This window comes from Carcharhinus amblyrhynchos, chromosome 15 (assembly GCF_965287045.1).
Source record: "Carcharhinus amblyrhynchos chromosome 15, sCarAmb.v2.hapA, whole genome shotgun sequence".
In the NCBI taxonomy this organism is placed as follows: domain Eukaryota; kingdom Metazoa; phylum Chordata; class Chondrichthyes; order Carcharhiniformes; family Carcharhinidae; genus Carcharhinus; species Carcharhinus amblyrhynchos.
The window spans coordinates 22,263,397-22,282,291 of NC_137338.1; the positions used below are offsets into that span (position 1 = coordinate 22,263,397).

Genomic DNA, 18,895 nt, shown 5'->3' on the forward strand with positions numbered 1-18,895 from the left:
GTCTTTTTGGGCTGCAGAAGGAAACTGGAGCACCCGGAGGAAACCCACGCAGACACAGAGAGAGAACGTGTTGTCTCCACAACAGACAGTGTCCTGAGTCAGGTATCAAATCTGGGTCCATGATGCTGTGAGGCAGCAGTGCTAACAACCAAGCAAGGAGGCAGCAGAAAAATTGGTGGGTCATCTAACTGAGTCACTCATGGTTTAGCACTGATGAATCGTTGAGTCAGGCTTGGTTTGACTTCGGCAGTGAGATCCTGATGTATATCCATCAGTGTTTTGGAGTTTGCTGTTTTGAATAGTGCCGACGTTCATAGACTCATAGAATCCTACAGTGCAGAAGGAGGCCATTCAGCCCATCAAGTCTACACTGACCACATTCCCACCCAGGTCTGATCCCCATAATCTCATGCACTTACTCTAGCTAGTCTCTCTGACACTGAGGGCCGATTTAGCATGGCCAGTCAACCTAACCTGCACATCTTTGGACTGTTTGAAGAAACTGGCACCTGGAGGAAGCCCATGCAGACATGGGGAGAACGTACAAACTCCACACAGACTGTGACCCAAGCCAGGAATCGAATCCGGCACTCTGGCACTGTGAGGCAGCAGTGCTAACCACTGTGCCACCGTGCCACCCCTTGAAAGATTTGGTTTTCAAAATTCTGCTGCCGGCTTTCCGAGTTTTCTGCTGTTGATTGTGGGGGGTGGGAAATAGCAATTTGAAAGAGTCCTTATTGCCCTGATGTCAGCAGTGTGGGATTGGTACCAAGGTGCACGTGCTGAGCACATGCCTTAACCAAGCCTTGATGAATCTCTGAATTCAGCACTGCAATAAGTAATGGCCCACTCCTTCTAGGTCCCTCATGGATGGCTGAAAAGATCCTGAAGAATAAATATTCAAAGCTGTGGTCACTTGCACTGTACTGGCCTCTTGCTTGGATCGCACTTAAAGTTCTATGTAAATAATTGGTTCTGAAGTGGTAGACAAATTCCTGTCGATAGCAGAGAGCTGTCAGGGTCTGGTTTATTTTTTTAAAAAGCACTTCTTTCTGTCAGTTTTTTTTTAAAAAGAAAATCAGTTTCTATAAAGGGTAGTCAAGAAATAAGAGTCATGTAAAACCCTGTCAGGACTCTCAGGCAGAATTTTCACTCCCAAAGTTTGGATGGATTTGTGTCAGGATAATATAATGTTAAAACCTCAAACTGGAACCCAATTTTCTTTGAACCCACTCACCTCCAGATCAAGGAGGCAGCTCACTCATTTATATATTTTATAAATGAATGAGCCTCAGATATTTTTTGTGTCTAGCTTAACACTAATTAGCCGAGTTCTCTGAGCCTCAGAGAAACGTGACAAGAGGTCCAGCAAGGACTATAACATGGACCAGGTAAATACCTGTGAGGGCAGGGTGGTCTCTCCTGGAACATCCAGCAAACCTGTTAGCCTCTCCAGTGACCCTGACGCCTTTCCACTCACTCAACCTCTCAAAATCCAATACTCTTTTAGTGTCCTTCAATCTGGCCAACTTTCCTCCTACCCTCAATCTCTTCAGCTACCCCATCGAAGCTTCACCACTCCGTGTCCCGCCCCTCCCCCCCAATCTCTCCTTGCTTCATCACTGTTCCTGAGCTGCAGCTTAGTGCTGGAGGCCTGTCTGCTCAAGGGCCAATTCAGCCAACTGGCTCCTCAATCTGGCGGCTTGGGGCCAGAAAATAGATTCCCAAAAATGTAATCACGTCCCGCCATTAAATTCAGTTGAACCGGAGGGAAATCAGTTTCTCCTGGCTGAAAAGTTGCCTTCCCACAATTCACTCCTTTCCTGCCTCCCTATTAATATCAGTGCCTCTTAAAGTTAATTTTATTACAGTACTCGCCACTCTGTTGATACATTGAGGATTAACGCCTGCAACAGAGAATTTATTCACAGTGCCTATCATATAGGAAGGAATCACAGTGCAATTATGATAGGAGATAGTTGAACAGCCACAGAGTATAGGACATGCCCAGTAAAATCAGGCAGCATTGACCTTTTGGAGTAATATTTAAAAGAGCAGTCAAAATTTTTCCGGATGTTGAGATCACTATTCAAAGAAGAATGAAGGAGTTTTAAAACAATAATTCCAAAAAATATTCAAAACGTATGTTCGTTTATCTCTTTGCTGCTGGGGAACCATGCTATGTACATGTAAATGTTTTCCAAGCTCATTTTGTTGGAATTCTCATATGTCGCTTATTCACTGATTTATGATTTGTCATTGTATGTTTTCCAAGGGGCCATCCATCAGGCAGTGCCACTCCCAGCTTTGGGTGTTTGCCAATGCTGTTTCAATCTCAGTAGAGCTTGAATTCAGCTTGAATCAATGTCACAAACCAATCTTCTGTCTGATGGGTGCAAGGTCCAATATGAGGCCAGTTTGAGCAATATGGTTTAATTGCTCAGTTAAAATGTTTTTGAAGAAAGATTTGATTTGATTTATTATTGTCACATGTACTAACATACAGTGAAAAGTATTGTTTCTTGCGCGCTATACAGACAAAACGTATCGTTCATAAAGAAGGAAATGAGAGAGTGCAGAATGTAGTGTTACAGTCGTAGCAAGGGTGTAGAGTAAGATCAACTTAATGCAAGGTAAATCCATTCAAGTCCATTGACAACAGCAGGGAAGAAGCTGCTCTTGAGTCAGTTGGTACCTGACCTCAGACTTTTGTATCTTTTTCCCGAAGGAAGAGGTGGAAGAGAGAGAATGTCTTGGGTGCATGGAATCCTTAATTATGCTGGCTGTTTTGCTGAGGCAGCGGGAAGTGTAGACAAAGTCAATGGATGGGAGGCTGGTTTACGTGATGGATTTGGCTACATTCACAACCTTTTATAGTTTCTTGCAGTCTTGGGCAAAGCAGGAGCCATACCAAACTGTGATACAAACAGAAAGAATGCTTTCTATGGTGCATTTGTAAAAGTTGGCGAAAGTCGTAGCTGACATGCCAAATTTCCTTAGTCTTATGACAAATTAGAGGCATTGGTGGAGGCGTTGAAAGAACTATAAGCAATGCATGTCAACAGAGGTGGTGGAATATCAGCAAATGACAATGGCTCAGGTTTGGTGGTAAAAATAATGGCAGTGCTGTCGGCACCTTCTGAAGTCTGCCCGTGTGCAGGAAGTCCAGGCACTGCCATCACTGATTTCTATGTTTGTCCATCAGGTGCACTGCTACGATATGCCCCCTTCCTCCAAAAGCACAATTGATGAGAAGTCTTATGAATCAAAGGGAACTTCCATTCTGACACTGCTAGTTTGTCTGTACAAACCCTGGGAAAGGTTGCACCTTGTGACTGAAGTGTGACTGGGTTTTTAAACAGCATGCTAACTTAGTAATTACTCCCAAGTACCCTTACTGGCCCTGAGAAACTAATTTTATATTTGTGGAATATCAGATGCTTTGATAATAAAAAGAAAGTACACATTTAAAACAATTGACCTTTAGTGTTATACTAGTTTCTATCTTAATTAAATCAATTATTTTGCTGTCTGAACATTTCAATTTCAGGTAAAGGATTTTAAGTGCTTTTTAGCCTTCCTGGTTCACTGCATGTGAATACTTCAATGTGATTGGTTGCTTACATCCTTGCGGCATAGATAAAGTAGATAGTTAACATCTTTTCCCAAAGGTAGGGGAATCTAAAACTAGAGGGCATAGGTTTAAGGTGAGAGGGGAGAGATACAAAAGGAACCAGAGGGCCAATTATTTCACATAGAAAGCAGTGAGTGTCTGGAACAAGTTGCCAGAGGTAGTAGTAGAGACGGGTACAATTTTGTCTTTTAAAAAGCATTTAGATAATTACATGGGTAAGATTGGTGTAACGGGATATGTGTCAAATGTGGGCAATTGAGATTATCTTAATGGTTAAAACTGGGCAGCATGGACAATTTGGGCTGAAGGGCCTGTTTCCATTCTCTAAACCTTTATACCAAAGTATCCCCTTGACTTGGCGCTAGATTTAAACTGTGGTGTGGAGAGGAGAAAACCATGTCACCAAGACACCAGGCAGCTTTCTTCTGTTACTTTTCACTGACCACAAAATCTGGCTTGCAGCACTTTTTACAGCAATGTGTGGGGGGCATGTGGCACAATGGTTAGCATTGCTGCCTCACAGCACCGGGAACCTGGGATCCTTCCTGGCTTTCCATTCCAGGGGTCACCCTCTGCGCGGAGTCTGCACATTCTCCCCATGTCTGCAAGGGTTTCTGCCGGGTGCTCGACTTCAAAAATAACGTGCCGGTTAAGTCATTAGCTGTGCTAAATTCTCCCTCAGTGTACCTGAACAGTCGCTGGAGTGTGGCGACTAGGGGATTTTTCACAGTAACATCATTGCAATGTTAATGTAAGCTACTTGTGACTAATAAATAAACTTTAACTTTTAAGCGTTAACATTGAAGCTTTAATTCTCAAGCTTAAGTTGTGTAATGAGCAGCTTGCCTTCTCCACAAGAAAAATCCATTTGAAGGTACTAAAGTTGTGTTGGGGAATAGGAGGAGATCAAACTGCGCTCATAGTAAATAAATAGAGATGGCAAAACTGTCAGTCAGAAAGAGGGGATCTGTGATCGTCTGAAATCAGCACCATTGATGATGGGATTTCTGCAGAGCAACCTGTTGCAAAAGAAGTAAACTGTTGTGCTCCTATCCAGCATCTTTAATATCTCACATCAACGGTGACGAATGGTAAAAATGCTGTGAATTTTGGCCTCCACTTTTGTTTAACTTTTTTCCTGAAAATAAACGTTGGGTTTTGACAGACTGCCACCACTGCGCACCAGAAAACAGTGATCTCATTGTGACTTCTGGAAGCACATGGCAGAACTACATTCAAATGATTGAGGGGCACGACATGCTGAACAGATGTAAAAACCTTGTGATTCATGATCTTCAGAAGTAACGTTATGTTTTTTGCATGCAGTTGCATTGCCTCTAAAAGTGATGCACTATGCCTTATATTTTCTTATGAATAGGGAACTATTTGAGAAATGCAATGGCTGTTTCTATTTTAGTTATTTGGCCAAGAGTGGTGTTTTCATTACTCTTTATATGAGTGCACACAGATCCTAAACTGTACCAGGAAAAGGGAGGGAGGGTAGGGAGGAATTATCAACATTATTCACTATAATTAAAGCTTCATACTCCAATTTGACAAGGCCTTTGAGGGCTTGAAAATCAAATTAAATTAAAAGTAAACAGTGAAATATATGTTATAAATAAAGCATTCGCATTGATAAAATACTTTTGATAGAATGAAACTCGGTGCAGTGTTTTTCTGGCAAGAAATGCATTGCTTAATTGCTTTTAAAAGTGGCAAAGGCTTTGAAAATAACCATTTTAAAGTGAGCCTTAGGCTAGTGGTGTTATATGGCGCACATTGCCATTTGTGAGAACACACAAAGAGAGACTCTGCATGGCGAAAATGAGAGAAGTAGCAAATAAGTGTTACTTTACAGGAATACATGAAGTGCGTGGCACATGCAAGGTTTTCATGAATTTCTTGCTTAAGTTCTGTGGCTTGCAAGCATTGAGGCAGGTCCTAAGAGTGGGAGGGTCCTAGGATGTTGCATCATTGAGAATACAGTTTTAAGATTTCATTGAAACTGGGAGAGGATTTTTGCATTCTGGGAACAAAGGAAGGATTCGGTGCTGGCAGCTCAGAAGGACCCAGACCCAATGGAGGGGCAGAATCCAGCAGTATTGGGGGTACCTCACTGCCTCAGTATAATGGATGCCTATCAAATGGGGGCAAGACTGAGCATGGCTCCTTTTAGACCAACAGGAATCAGCATCATCTTCTTATTGTTGGCCATTAAAGCAGTTTATGAGCTGATGAACTCTCTATCGGTATGCCTGCCAATGTAATGTCCTCAACAACATGTTGTGAATCAAATTATCACATAAAATGCAGAGAAGTTTAATGTTCCTTCAGTGCAGAAGAAGGCCATTCGGCCCACCGAACCTGCACCGACAATAATCCCACCCAGGCTCTATCCCCTTAAGCCACGAATTTATCCGATAAGAACCACTGACACTAAGGGACAATTTAGCATGGCCAATCAACCTAACCCGCACATCTTGGAATTGAGGGAGGAAACCAAAACGCCCAGAGGAAACCCACGTAGATACAGGGAGAACGTGGAAACTCCAAACAGACAGTGACCCAAGCCAGAATTGAACTGGTGCTATGAGGCAGCTGTGCTAACCACTGTGCCACCGTGCTGCCTAGATCATGATAATACAATTGCTTGCTGTTCTTCTCAAGAGATGTTTTTAACCAGTCAGAGTGCTTGTCATGGTTGACGTTGATTTCCTTCAATTAATATTTATCATTAAAACAGCTGAAATACCTTTTCACTCGCATTCCAAAAAAAATGCATTCTCGATGTAGAATCTTTGTCTTGCTTTCTAAATATCAACAGATAAATCACATGTTGTCTGTGATCTAAAACTGAACAGTTACTAATAGAGAAAAGAGCAGGTCATATTTTGAATATGAAACCTTCCCGAAATAACCCGTCTGCCCACACACGTGCACGGTAACGATCCCATGGTTCTATTTTAAAGCAGCTGATGACACCAAGTTATTTGGGAAAGTATGTTGTGGGGAGGCTGCAACAGGAGTTGGACAGGCTAAATGAATGGACAAGAATACAGATTGAACAAAATGTGGAGAAATGTTCAATTTATTGTATTCATTCATGGGCGTCGCTGGCTGGGCATTTATTGCCTATCCCTAGTTTCCTGAAGGAAATTGAGAGTCATCCACATTGCTGTGGCTGTGGCGTTGCATGTAGGCCAGACCCAGTAAAGACAGCAGATTCCCTTCCCTAAAGGACATTAATGAACCAGATGAGTTTTTCCGACAATCAGCAATGATTTTGTGATCATCAGTCGAGTCTTAATTCTGGATTTTTTTCTTACTGAATTCAAATTCCACCATCTATCGTGGCAGGATTCGAAGCTGGATCCCCAGAACATTAGCTGGGTTTCTGGAATAATAGTCTGGCAATAATGAGCTGCTCCCCCTTTAATCCCATTTGGTATAAAAATGGAAAAGCAAAATATTTTTTGAGTTGGTGGAAGACTGGTAAGACTTGTTTCCCCAAGCAGAGGGGTCAGTTACCAAGGGGCACAGATATAAGGTGATTGGTAGAAGGATTAGAGGGGACATAAGGGAAAATGTTTTCACTCAGAGGATGGTGGGCATCTGGATTTGCTGCCTGACTTGGTGGTTAAGGCTGAAACACTAAACTCATTTAAAAGGTACCTGGATCTGCATTGAAGCGCTGGAATCTGTAAGGATATGGACCAGGTGCTGGAAAGTGGGATTAACATGAGTAGGTGGTCTCCTTTTTTCTTACTGGCTAGCACAGCCACAATGGGCTGAATGGTCTCTTACTGCACTGAAACTTTTCTACATATTCCTTCCTTTACTAATATTGCTACTCCACCTCCCCCTTGCCTATTCTGTTCCTCCTAAAATTGTTACAACTTGATATGCTTATTTTCAGTCAATCTTGCATAGTTTGCAGCCAAGTTTATATTATTGCTATTAATTCTATACCTTCCTGTGACATAATTGCTTGTAATTGCCCAGTTTATTTCCCATACTCAAATAGTGCCATATAAGCAGTTTCTTCTGCTCTGTTGAAAGGAGAATGAAGGATCTTAAAGCTAATCTTTTTTACTTTGTTTTCCTCATCCCTATATTCCCTGCCAACTACCAGTGGGATTTTACGACTTCTCTCGGGTGAGTTTGTCAAATCCCACTCCGAGGCCAAGGGGAATTTCCATTCTGCGAGTCTTGCGTGCCCTGATTCTGGGACAGGTGAGGTGGTAAAATTTGGACCTATTACTCCGTTGTTTTGTCCCCTCAGCTCCTTTATTCTTGCTGCATACTATCCTTTTGGCCAAATACTTTTTAAATCTGTTTCTACCTTCTATTCTCTCCTTTGTTTCCCTGTTCCATTCTTTCCTAGTTTCATTTGACACACATCCTTATCCCTTGATTCGATTTGATTTATTATTGTCACATGTAGTGGGATATAGTGAAAAGTATTGTTTCTTGCATGCTATACAAACAAAACACGCCATTCATAGAGTACATAGGGGAGAGGGCAAGGATAGGGTGCAGGATGTACTGTTGCAGTTACAGATACGGTGAAGAGAAAGATCAGCTTACTATATGATAGGACCATTCAAAAGTCTGATGGCAGCAGGGGAGAAGTTGCTCTTGAAGCTGTTAATATGTGTTTTCAAACTGTTGTATCTTTTCCCAATGGAAGAAGGTAGAAGTGGGAAAGTCCAGGGTGTGTGGGATCATTGATTATGCTGTCTGCTTTCCCGAATCAGTAGGAAGTATAGTTGGAGTCAGTGGATGGGAGGCTTGTATTTCCTTGTAGTCTTGGTTAGAGCAGGAACCATACCAAGCAGTGATACAACCAGAAAGAATGCTTTCTATGATGCATCTGTAAGAATTGGTGAGAGTCGTAGTGGACATGCCAAATTTTCTTAGCCTCCTGAGAAAGTAGAGATGTTGGTGGGCTTTCTTAGTTACAGAGGCGGTGTAGAGAGACCAGGACAGATTATTGGTGATCTCAACCATGAAAGAGCATTCACCATCCCCAGAACGAGTGCCAATTCTACCCATTTAAATGGAAGCATATCTTCTCTCTCATAAAACATTGCTTCCTAATTTCCTCGTGGACAATCCGGAAGTTGGTGAAATGATCCAGATATTGTCATATTTTGATCCCCTACTCCATGCCATCTTCCCAGTATTTTTGAGGACTGATATCACTGGGTCTCACGTAGATCATGGTTATACTGGTTGGTTTACCCCTCCACAGTCAGATCTTTGCAGAAACCCAAGTCTGTGAAAGCTTTAACACACTTACTAACAATCTACCCAGTGATCAAGAAGGCTGGGATTTTCCAGCCCTGCCCACCACCAGGATCATCCAATCCCGCTCAAAGTCCGCCAGGGACCCGGGTTTGATTCTCGGCTTGGGTCACTGTCTGTGCGGACTCTGCACCTTCTCCCCATCTGCACGTTCTCCCCATTTTCTCCGGGTGCTCCAGTTTCCTCCCGCAGTCGGAAAGCTATATTGGTTAGGTGCATTTGCCATGCTAAATTCTCCCTCAGTGTTCTTACCTGAAAAAGGATATACTGGCACAGGAGGGGGTGCACAAGAGATTCACTCGGTTGATTCCAGAGTTGAGAGGATTGGCTTATGAGGAGAGACTGAGTACCGGGACTATACTCATTGGAATTCAGAAGAATGAGGAGAGATCTGATAGAAACATAAGATTATGAAGGGAATAGATTAGATAGAAGCAAGGAAGTTGATTCCTCTGGCAGATGAAACTAGAACTAGGGGACATGGCCTCAAGATAAGGGGAAGCAGATTTAGGACTGAGTTGAGGAGGAACTTCTTCAACCAAAGGGTTGTGAATCTGTGGAATTCCCTGCCCAGTGAAATAGTGAAGGCTACCTCATTGAACGTTTTTAAGGCAAGGATAGATAATTTTTTGAACAGTAGAGGAATTAAGGGTTAAGGTGAACGGGTGGATAAGTGGAGCTGAGTCCAAAAAAAGATCAGCCATGATCTTATTGAATGGTGGAGCAGGCTCAAGGGGCCAGATGGGCTACTCCTGTTCCTAGTTTTTATGTTTTTATGTACCCAAACAGGCACCGGACTAGGGGATTTTCACAGTAACCATTGCAGTGTTAATGTAAGCTTACTTGTGACACGAATAAATAAACTTATATTTTGGTTGGGCTGCTCTGTGGCAGGCACTGCCACAGCTTGGCTGGAAAATCCCGTCTCTAGCCAATACGAGGCGAGATGGATTGTCACTGTCAGGGCAAGGACTCCAGTCGACATGTGAATGCAAAAGCAGCATTGGAAGAGGGAGTTGATTCTCAGCCATCACCAGCTCACCACTAGCATCTGCATTCACTCAAAAAAAGACAAAACATTTTTAAAGCATGCTGATCTATCCAGCTGCATGTGGAAGAACATCTGAGGCTGCAATACATGAAATTAGGTAGCCTGTGGAATTATAAACAGATCCTCGAGAGATCCCTATGGAATCCTCTGCACTTACTTCTAATGGGGCATCATTTAAAATAGGGCAGGAGAAAGAGCAAAATGCAGTAACTGAAACTTTCTTGACAACATGTTCTGTACGGTGTCCTCTGTAAATGCAGACTCTCATCTTTCATTTTAGGCAATAAAACATCTGGTCAAAAATAATATGATGGTTAATAAGATTAGTTTTCTCTTCTTTAAATCGCATTTATGCATGCAGGTGAACTCTGTATACAAGATGCTGTTTAAAATGTAGATTTAAATGAACTGATCTGTACTATTCAATATTTTTTGTAGTAACCATCATTGGTCCTCCTAAAAACACCAAGCAGACTTGAGATGAACTAAATATTCTCCATGGAATGGTTAATTTGTTAAATATGGTGCACAAGTGGATTTTGCCTCTTTTGTTAATTCAATTTTATTGGCAATTTCGTGGAATTTTGTCCTTCATTACTAAAGAGATGGAGTTTAAAAACAGCGAGATTATGTTGCAGCTGTATAAGGTGCTGGTGAGGCCACACCTGGAGTACTGTGTACAGTTTTGGTCTCCTTACTTGAGAAAGGATATACTGGCACTGGAGAGGGTGCACAGGAGATTCACTAGGTTGATTCCGGAGTTGAGAGGATTGGCTTATGAGGAGAGACTGAGGCTATACTCATTGGAATTCAGAAGAATGAGGGGAGATCTTATAGAAATATAAAATAATGAAGGGAATAGATAAGAAAGAAGCAGGGAAGTTGTTTCCGCTGACAGATGAAACTAGAACTAGGGGGCATGGCCTCAAATTAAGGGGGAGCAGTTTTAGGACTGAGTTATAAATCTGTGGAATTCCCTGCCCAGTGAAGCACTTGAGACTATCTCACTGAATGTTTTTAAGGCAATAATAGATACATTTTTGAACAGTAAAGGAATTGAAGGTTATGGTGAGCTGGTGCGTAAGTAGAGCTGAGTCCACGAAAAGATCAGCCATGATCTTATTGACTGGCCTACCCCTGCTCCTAGTTCTCATGTTAACTGTTAATGAACATGCTACAAAAGTGCTCCTGAAGCTCTAAAAAGGTTAACCTCGTCATTTATTTTGTTTACTTGAACATTAAGTGAAATGCATTTGTGTATTTTTAACATCATTAATTTGTAAAAAAGACTTCCATTTATATAATGTCTTTCACGATGAAAGGACAGTATAAAAGCATTTTTCAAGTGATGAAGTCCTTTTGAATTGTGACCACTGTTGTACTACATTAAATGCAGCAGCCAATTTGCATACAATGAGCCGCCGCAAGCAGGAATGCGATAACAACTTGATCATTTTTTTTGATGTGACTGACAGATAAAGTAAAAAGTAAAGTTTATTTATTAGTCACAAGTAAGGCTTCCATTACCACTGCAATGAAGTTACTGTGAAATTCCCATTGTCACCACAGTCTGGCTCCTATTTGGGTCAGTGCACCTAACCAGCACATCTTTCAGAATATGGGAGGAAATCAGAGCACCCAAAGGAAACCCATGCAGACACGGGGAGAATGTGCAAAATCCACACAGACAGTGACCCAAGCCGGGAAGTGAGCCCAGGTCCCTGGTGCTGTGAGGCTAACCACTGTGCTACCATATTGGTCAAGGCAACTGGATCCTTGCACTTCTTTAAAATAGTGCCATGGAGCCATAAGACCTAGCAGCAGAAATAGGCTATTCAGCCCATTTAGTCTGCTTCACCATTCAATGGTTTCCAATGTGGAGTGCCATAAGCATAGACAAGGTTCACAGGTGGAGAGGGGACTCACAATGTTGAAAGGGCGGCGTGGGCTCGTTGGGCCGAAGGGCCTGTTTCCCGTGCTGTTGTTCTTTGTTCAATGAGATTGTGACTGATCAGATATAATAATCCTCATCTCCACTTTCCCAGTTTATCCCCATATCCCTTGATTCCCTTACTGATTCAAATCTGTCTATCTCAGCCTTGAACACGTTTAATGATTCCAGCCTCTTACAGCCCCCTGTAGTAAAGAACTGCACAGATTCACTACCCCCTGAGAGAAGAAATTCCTCCTTATCTCTGTTTTAAATGGGCGAGCCCTTAATCTGAGATTATGCTCTCTGGTTCTAGACTCTTCCACAAGGGAAAACAAACTTTCAGTCTCTAAATGTTGATATCACCCTGAGAGGGAAGATGGAGTCTCATTTTAAAGCCTCATATAAAAGACAAGATGTTTGGTAGTGCTGCACGAGAATGATAGCTTTGAACTTTTGTGTTCAAATCCTGGAATCACAATGTTTGTACTGAGGTGGGAGTGCTACCAATGAGCTGTGACTGCCACCACTAAGGTTCAATTCCAAAATCTCTTGAAGCTCTCAATACTACTGCCAGAATTCACTCCTTCTGGAATGCTCGTGGATAGGAATTCTTTGATTTGGTTTGATTACTGTCACATGTATTGATATACAGTGAGAAGTATCGTTTCTTGTGTGCTACACAGACAAAGCATACCATTCATAGAGACAGAAAGGAGAGAGTGTAGAATGTAGTATTACAGTCATAGCTAGGGTATAGAGAAACATCAACTTAATGTGAGGTAGGTCCATTCAAAAGCCTGATGGCAGCAGGGAAGAAGCTGTTCTTGAGTCGGTTGGTAAGTAACCTCAGACTTTTGTATCTTTTTCCTGATGGAAGAAGGTGGAAGAGGGTATGTCTGAAGTGCATGGGGTCCTTGATTATGCTGGCTGCTTTTCCAAGGCAGCAGGAAGTGGAGACAGTGTCAATGGACGGGAAGCTGGTTTGAGTGAGGGACTGGGCTTCGTTCCCGATCTTTGTAGTTTCTTGTGGTCTTGGACAGAGCAGGAGCCATAGCAAGCTGTGATACAAACAGAAAGAATGCTTTCGCTGATGCACCTGTAGAAGTTGGTGAGAGTTATAGTGACATGCCAAATTTCCCAAGTCTCCTGAAAAAGTAAAGGCACTGATGGCCTTTGTTAACTATAGCGTCAGCATGGGGGGACCAGGACAGGTTGTTGGTGATCTGGACAGCTAAAAATTTGAAGCTATCAACCATTTCTACTTTGTCCCCATTGACGTAGACAGGGAGATGTAGACAGACCCACCTCTTTGGCTCTATGGAGGCAAGATTCACTCTATCCAAAGCAGGACACTGTAAGATTCCTATCACCAAGAGAGTCTACTCCTCTGCCACTCTGGGCTGACTGCCACTGTCTACATGAATCCAAGGAAGAAGAGTAGACCAAGTGGAAGGAAGGGAAAGCATCTGGGGGACTTGAGCCCTACCTCCTGGGCTTGAGTGAATGCAACTCTGGATGAAGGCGTGGAATTTTCCTTCACTCTGGTGCAATCCCATCCCATTTCACTGTGTGCAGAAAATTTCCCTGATCGATTGCAACAAAGAAAAAGACAAGAAAAACTAGCATTTTTTAAGTAATCAAGCTGTTGATTAAGGGGGAAATCAGTGGACGTGATGTATTTGGATTTTCCAAATGCATTCCATTAGCTGCCTTCAAGGGCTATTGGAATTGAGGATAATTGCATCCATTGAAAATTGGTTAATGAACAAAAAGCAGGGAGTGGACCTTAGTTTTTTACAACCTATATTAGTGACTTTGATGAAGGGACAGTGTAATGTACCCAGGTTTGGTGACAATACAATGATGGGAAAATAAGGAGAATGCAGTGAGGCTATTAAAGGATATTAATAGGTTGCGTGCATGAGCAATAACATGGTAGATTGTTGCATTGTATTCTGAGTGTGAAGTTATCCATTTTGAGAGGAAAGTTTTGAAAAAAGAATATTTTTTGAATGGTGAGAGACTGGAAATATTTACATTCTGAAGGACCTGGGTGTTCTTCAACATGAACCACAGAAAGCTGATAAACAATTAGGAAGGCAAATGATATGATAGTTTTATAATGAAAGGATTGAAGAATAAAGAGGTGGCACAGTGGTTAGCACTGCTGCCTCACTACACCAGGGCCCAGGTTTGATCCCTACTTGGGTCACTGTCTGTGCAGAGGCTGCATGTTCTCCCTGTGTCTGTGTGAGTTTCCTCCAGGTGCTCCAATTTTCACCCATAGTCTGAAAGACTGTGCTGGTTAGGTGCATTGGCCATGCTAAATTCTCCCTCAGCAAGAAACAATACTTTTCACTGTATGATAATACATGTGACAACAATTAATCAAATTAAATCAAATCAAATCCAAAAGTGTACCCAAACTGAAGTATGGCAACTAGGGGATTTTCAAAGTAACTTCATTGCAGTGTTAGTGTCATAAGTAGGCTTACATTATGAAATAAACTAAACTACAGCTTACCTAAGAAAAAAAATAGCTGCCCTAGAGGGAGTCAAGTGAAGTTTATTTGATTAGTTTCTGGGTGAGAGGATTGTCCCCATCAGGAAAGATTGAGTGGCTTTGGCCTTATTCCCTAGAGTTTAGAATAATGAGAGGTGATCTAATTGAAACATATAAGAGGAAATGCTGAGAATATGTTTCCCCGACTGGGGAATCTAGAATGCAAGGTCATATCTCAAATTGAGGGATTGATAATTTACGATTGAGACGAGAAGTTTTGTTAAAATTTCTGTAAAGCGGTTTGAAACTTCCGGTGGACATGAAAAGTACTACACAAATGTAAGCATTTGTTTCTTTTTGTTCAAAGGGTTGTGAATCCTTGGAATTCTCTACTCTAGAGAGGTGTTGATTCTAAGTTAAGTATATTGAACGCAAAGACTGATAGATTTTTGGGTACAAAGGCAATTAAGGAATAAAGGAATAGTGCAGGAAGGTGGAGTTTTTTTAAAAATTCGTTCATGGGATATGGACTTCGCTGGTTAGCCAGCATTTATTGCCCACCCCCAGTTGCCTTGAGGAGATGGTGGAGGACAAAGATCACTCATGATCTTACTGAACAGTGGAGCAGGTTTAGAATCATTGAATCATAGAATCCCTACAGTGCAGAAAGAGGCCATTCAGCCCATTGAGCCTGCACTGACAACAATCCCACCCAGGCCTATCCCTGTGACGCCACACTTTTACCATTCTAATCCCCTTGACTTTAACAGCAATTTAACATGGCCAATCAACCTAACCCGCATATCTTTGGACTGTGGGAAGAAATCAGAGCGCCCGGAGGAAAGCCACACAAACCCGGGGAGAATGTGCAAACTGCACACAGTCGCCTGAGGCCAGAATTGAACTGGGATCCTGGCGCTGTGAGGCAGCAGTGCTAACCACTGCACTACCATGCCTTCTGCCTGCACCTACCATTATTTCTTATGTTTGTATGGGGTCATGCACAATCTCAGGACATCTCAATGTGTTGTATGACTGATGAAATACTTATTAAAATGCAGTCACTGTTGTAAAATAGGAAACAAGACAGTTCGTTTGTGCACAGCATTCTCCCACAAGTGACCAGGAAATCTGAATTAGTGCGATTGATATAGATGTAAATATGTGCCATTTATACGCACCTGAGAGAGCAAATGGGGCCTTGGTTTAACATCTCATCTGAAAGATGGAAACTCCAGTTGTGCAACATTGAATCAGCATGGATTTTTGTCCTCTGGAGTGGGATTTGAACCCACAAGCTGCTGACTCACAGATTATAGTTCTACCAACTCGAGCCACAGTTGACATGATACAAAAATGAACATATGACTGACCTCTGTGAAGTTAAACAGGTCAGTGGCTGGGTGTTGAATTTTAATTTAGAAAAAGCGATGGATTTGGGTCGATTGGGGGGTGGGGGGGGGGGGGCGGCGGGGCATGTGGGAATGGGTTCAACCTCAAATCCATTTCCCTGTCCAAACTCACCTCTAGCCCACCCATTTGTGGTTTTAACTGATGCTGAAGTCAAGTGCGTGACTAATCCAATCCAAGGAGGTGGTTTATAAGTTTAAACTATATAATGGGTGGAATTTTTCAGTTCCCGCCCACCACAGAATTGTAGCAGATAGAACACGGACCATGCAAAGATCCATTGACCAAGGGGCAAGCCTGGCTGGAAAATCCTGCCCAATTGAAAATTCCGCTCAGATTGTAAATATTAACTGTTGAGAGTTGGGTTTGCAGAGCACCGGGAATGAGACAGCCTCCTAGAAGTGGTAAGTCTTCACCCTTACCACCTGGAGCTGGGTGCCGCCATCGGGTTTCAGGCCCTCAGTCTACAACACTACCAGGCTTCCAATCCAACCCCCATCCCTTAGCTCCCTCCCAAAATCAGGCCTCTGACCTTAACCACCCCTTCCCTCTCCCCGCACTGCCCTCCCTCCTCATCCACCTTCAGTCAATCAGGTTTGGTCTCTGGATAATTAATGATCAGTGACATTGCTAACTCTGGATAGTTAATGATCAGTGACATTACTAACATGCTGTGGAGTTATGGCTCCACTGTGTGCGGGGCAAATCCTGAATTGTAGACTCTCCATGTCTTTTTGACTGATTCGCTCACTCTGCAATTTTTCCTACTTCAGTGGCTGCTAAATGAACAGTGAAACATTCAGCCCATGTCCACAGAAATGATGTCTGTCGTTAGCACTGTGAAACTGAGAAACTGGATAATGTTGAAAAGGGGATACTGTATTGCAGACATGTTAAATCTCAGTGCTTGTCATAATATTGGGCCAGTCATAGATCTGGTGTTTAATGCAATAAAGTTAAGAAGTGTGTTTAAAATGTGACTTAAAAGCAATAAATTTTTGTCAATAGGTTCTAGGCAAACTAAAGTCACTTTAATCACTCGGGGACAAGCACAAATATTCAGCTCTGATGAATGGTTTTTCTCGAAGTAAAAGATCACATGAATACCAAAGTTAAACTCTGTAGACCATATCTTGACTCACACCAATCCTGTTCACAGTTCACTCTTGTGATATCAATCTACACTGGCTCCCGATTAAGCAGATCTTAAAATTATTATCCTTGTTTTCAAATAATGCTATGGTCTTGCTGCTCCCTATCTCTGTAACCTCCTCTGGATTACAACCCTGAGATATCAGCACTCCTACCCTTATGCATGCCCGATTTTGATTACTCTACCAGAGATGGCTATGTCTCCAGCTGGTTCCCGAAAACCTCTCTACCTCTCCTTCCAACTATAAGATGCTCCTTTTTAAACCTACCTCTTTGACCAAGCTTTGGTCATCTGTCCTAATTTGGTTTAGTGTCAAAAGAATGAATCTATAGGGGTTTTTTCCCTATCAAAACTGCCATGTATTTTGAGCAATTTCAAATTTCATATCACGTAAACTTTTGTTTGTGTTGTAGGAGAGGAGCAGGAAAGGCAGAAGAGTGAAGATGACACTGCTGCTGGTATAGCATTGACATCAATGGCCAGTGAAGGAGGAGATGGTCTTCATTATGTCACATATCGTCACTCCCCTGATACCTGCTCAAAGGTTGATACACTTGAAATGAGACTGAGCATGTTGCAAGATGGAGCGATCAACTACTCATATGTTACAAGTGCAGAAGATGAGAAATCTGTCTTGAGCACAACGTGCTTCTTTGGGCAGGGGGATAATGGCGTACAGCAAAATCTACCCCTGTACAGAAAATCCGTGAATGAAGACAGTAGACGGTACAGTTTGCATAGGACTTCTAAATGCTCGACATCCTTACCACAGCAAGTAGAAAATAGATCCATTTCTATCACAGCTATACCTACAGAATCTCAGAATATCAGCACCCAACTTAGTTTCAACAGTCCATCCCTGGTCTATAGCACAGTGGAGTGGGATTATGCACCATCTACGCCAGTAAAGGAGAAGTACAATAGTGGCATCAATGATTTAGCAAGCTGTCAAGTCTCTGAGGTCAGTAACACATTTAAATGTAGCAGAAACTCGGATGGAAGGTTGGAGTCAAAAGGAATGGCTGAGGAAAATACTAATGGCATAGTCAGTAGCGATCTTTCAGAATAAGTCACAATAATCCAAAATAATATCATGACAGCTGCTACTAACTTAGAGGAGCCAGTTTCCTTCTGATAAAGTTAGAATCTGTTTTATCCCAATGTTTTACACACAAGTTTTTTGACTACTAAAAGGCCTAATCATTTTCCATATTTGCAATTTTTCTTTCAGATTTTAAAATCGATCAAGATATGTTAGAACATGTCTTTTGTTCTACAGTTATGTTAGGTGTAGAGTGCAGTCCTCACAGGATAGACGCCATGCTGATGGGCAGTGTTATTATTTTTTGTAGGGGATTGGGTAGGATTCCTGGTTCTCAGTGTAAAGCTAAAGCAAATCCTAGTGACCGCACATCTTAAACTTGTGAAATATTTAATTATAAACGAGTTTGGTTGAATGTGAGTTTGCTGTAAGGCTCCTACTATCACAACCTATTCCATTTCTCACCTATTCACTCTCGCCTACTCCACTTTCATCAACTGTGCTTAATAAGTCGATAGAGGCCCTGATGTGGAGATGCTGGCAATGGACAGGGGTGGGCACAATAAGAAGTCTGACAACACAAGTTTAACCTGGTGTTATCTTTTTACTATGCTTAAGAAGAAGAGGGCATGTCAGTTCAGTCACAACAACTTAGATATGGTTTTGAAATTAACATTCACCCCAAATATTTTTGAGGCTCTGTTTGTGATCATAGAATCATAGAAACCCTACAGTATAGAAAGAGGCCATTCAGCTCATCGAGTCTGCACCAACTATACTCCCACCCAGGCCCTATCCCCATATTCATACACAATTACCCACTAATCCTTCTAATCTACACATCTCAGGACACAAAGAG

The 18,895-nt window shown here is 42.1% G+C and overlaps 1 protein-coding gene across 1 annotated transcript in view; it reads left to right on the top strand.

Moving 5' to 3' along the window:
- The window catches only part of ros1 (c-ros oncogene 1, receptor tyrosine kinase), a 211,201-nt gene extending 193,072 nt beyond the window's left edge, over positions 1-18,129 (top strand). The window contains 1 exon segment of the mRNA XM_080204333.1: positions 17,408-18,129. Within this exon segment, the coding sequence (XP_080060459.1) occupies positions 17,408-18,129 (722 nt within the window).
- The last annotated feature ends 766 nt before the right edge of the window (positions 18,130-18,895 follow it).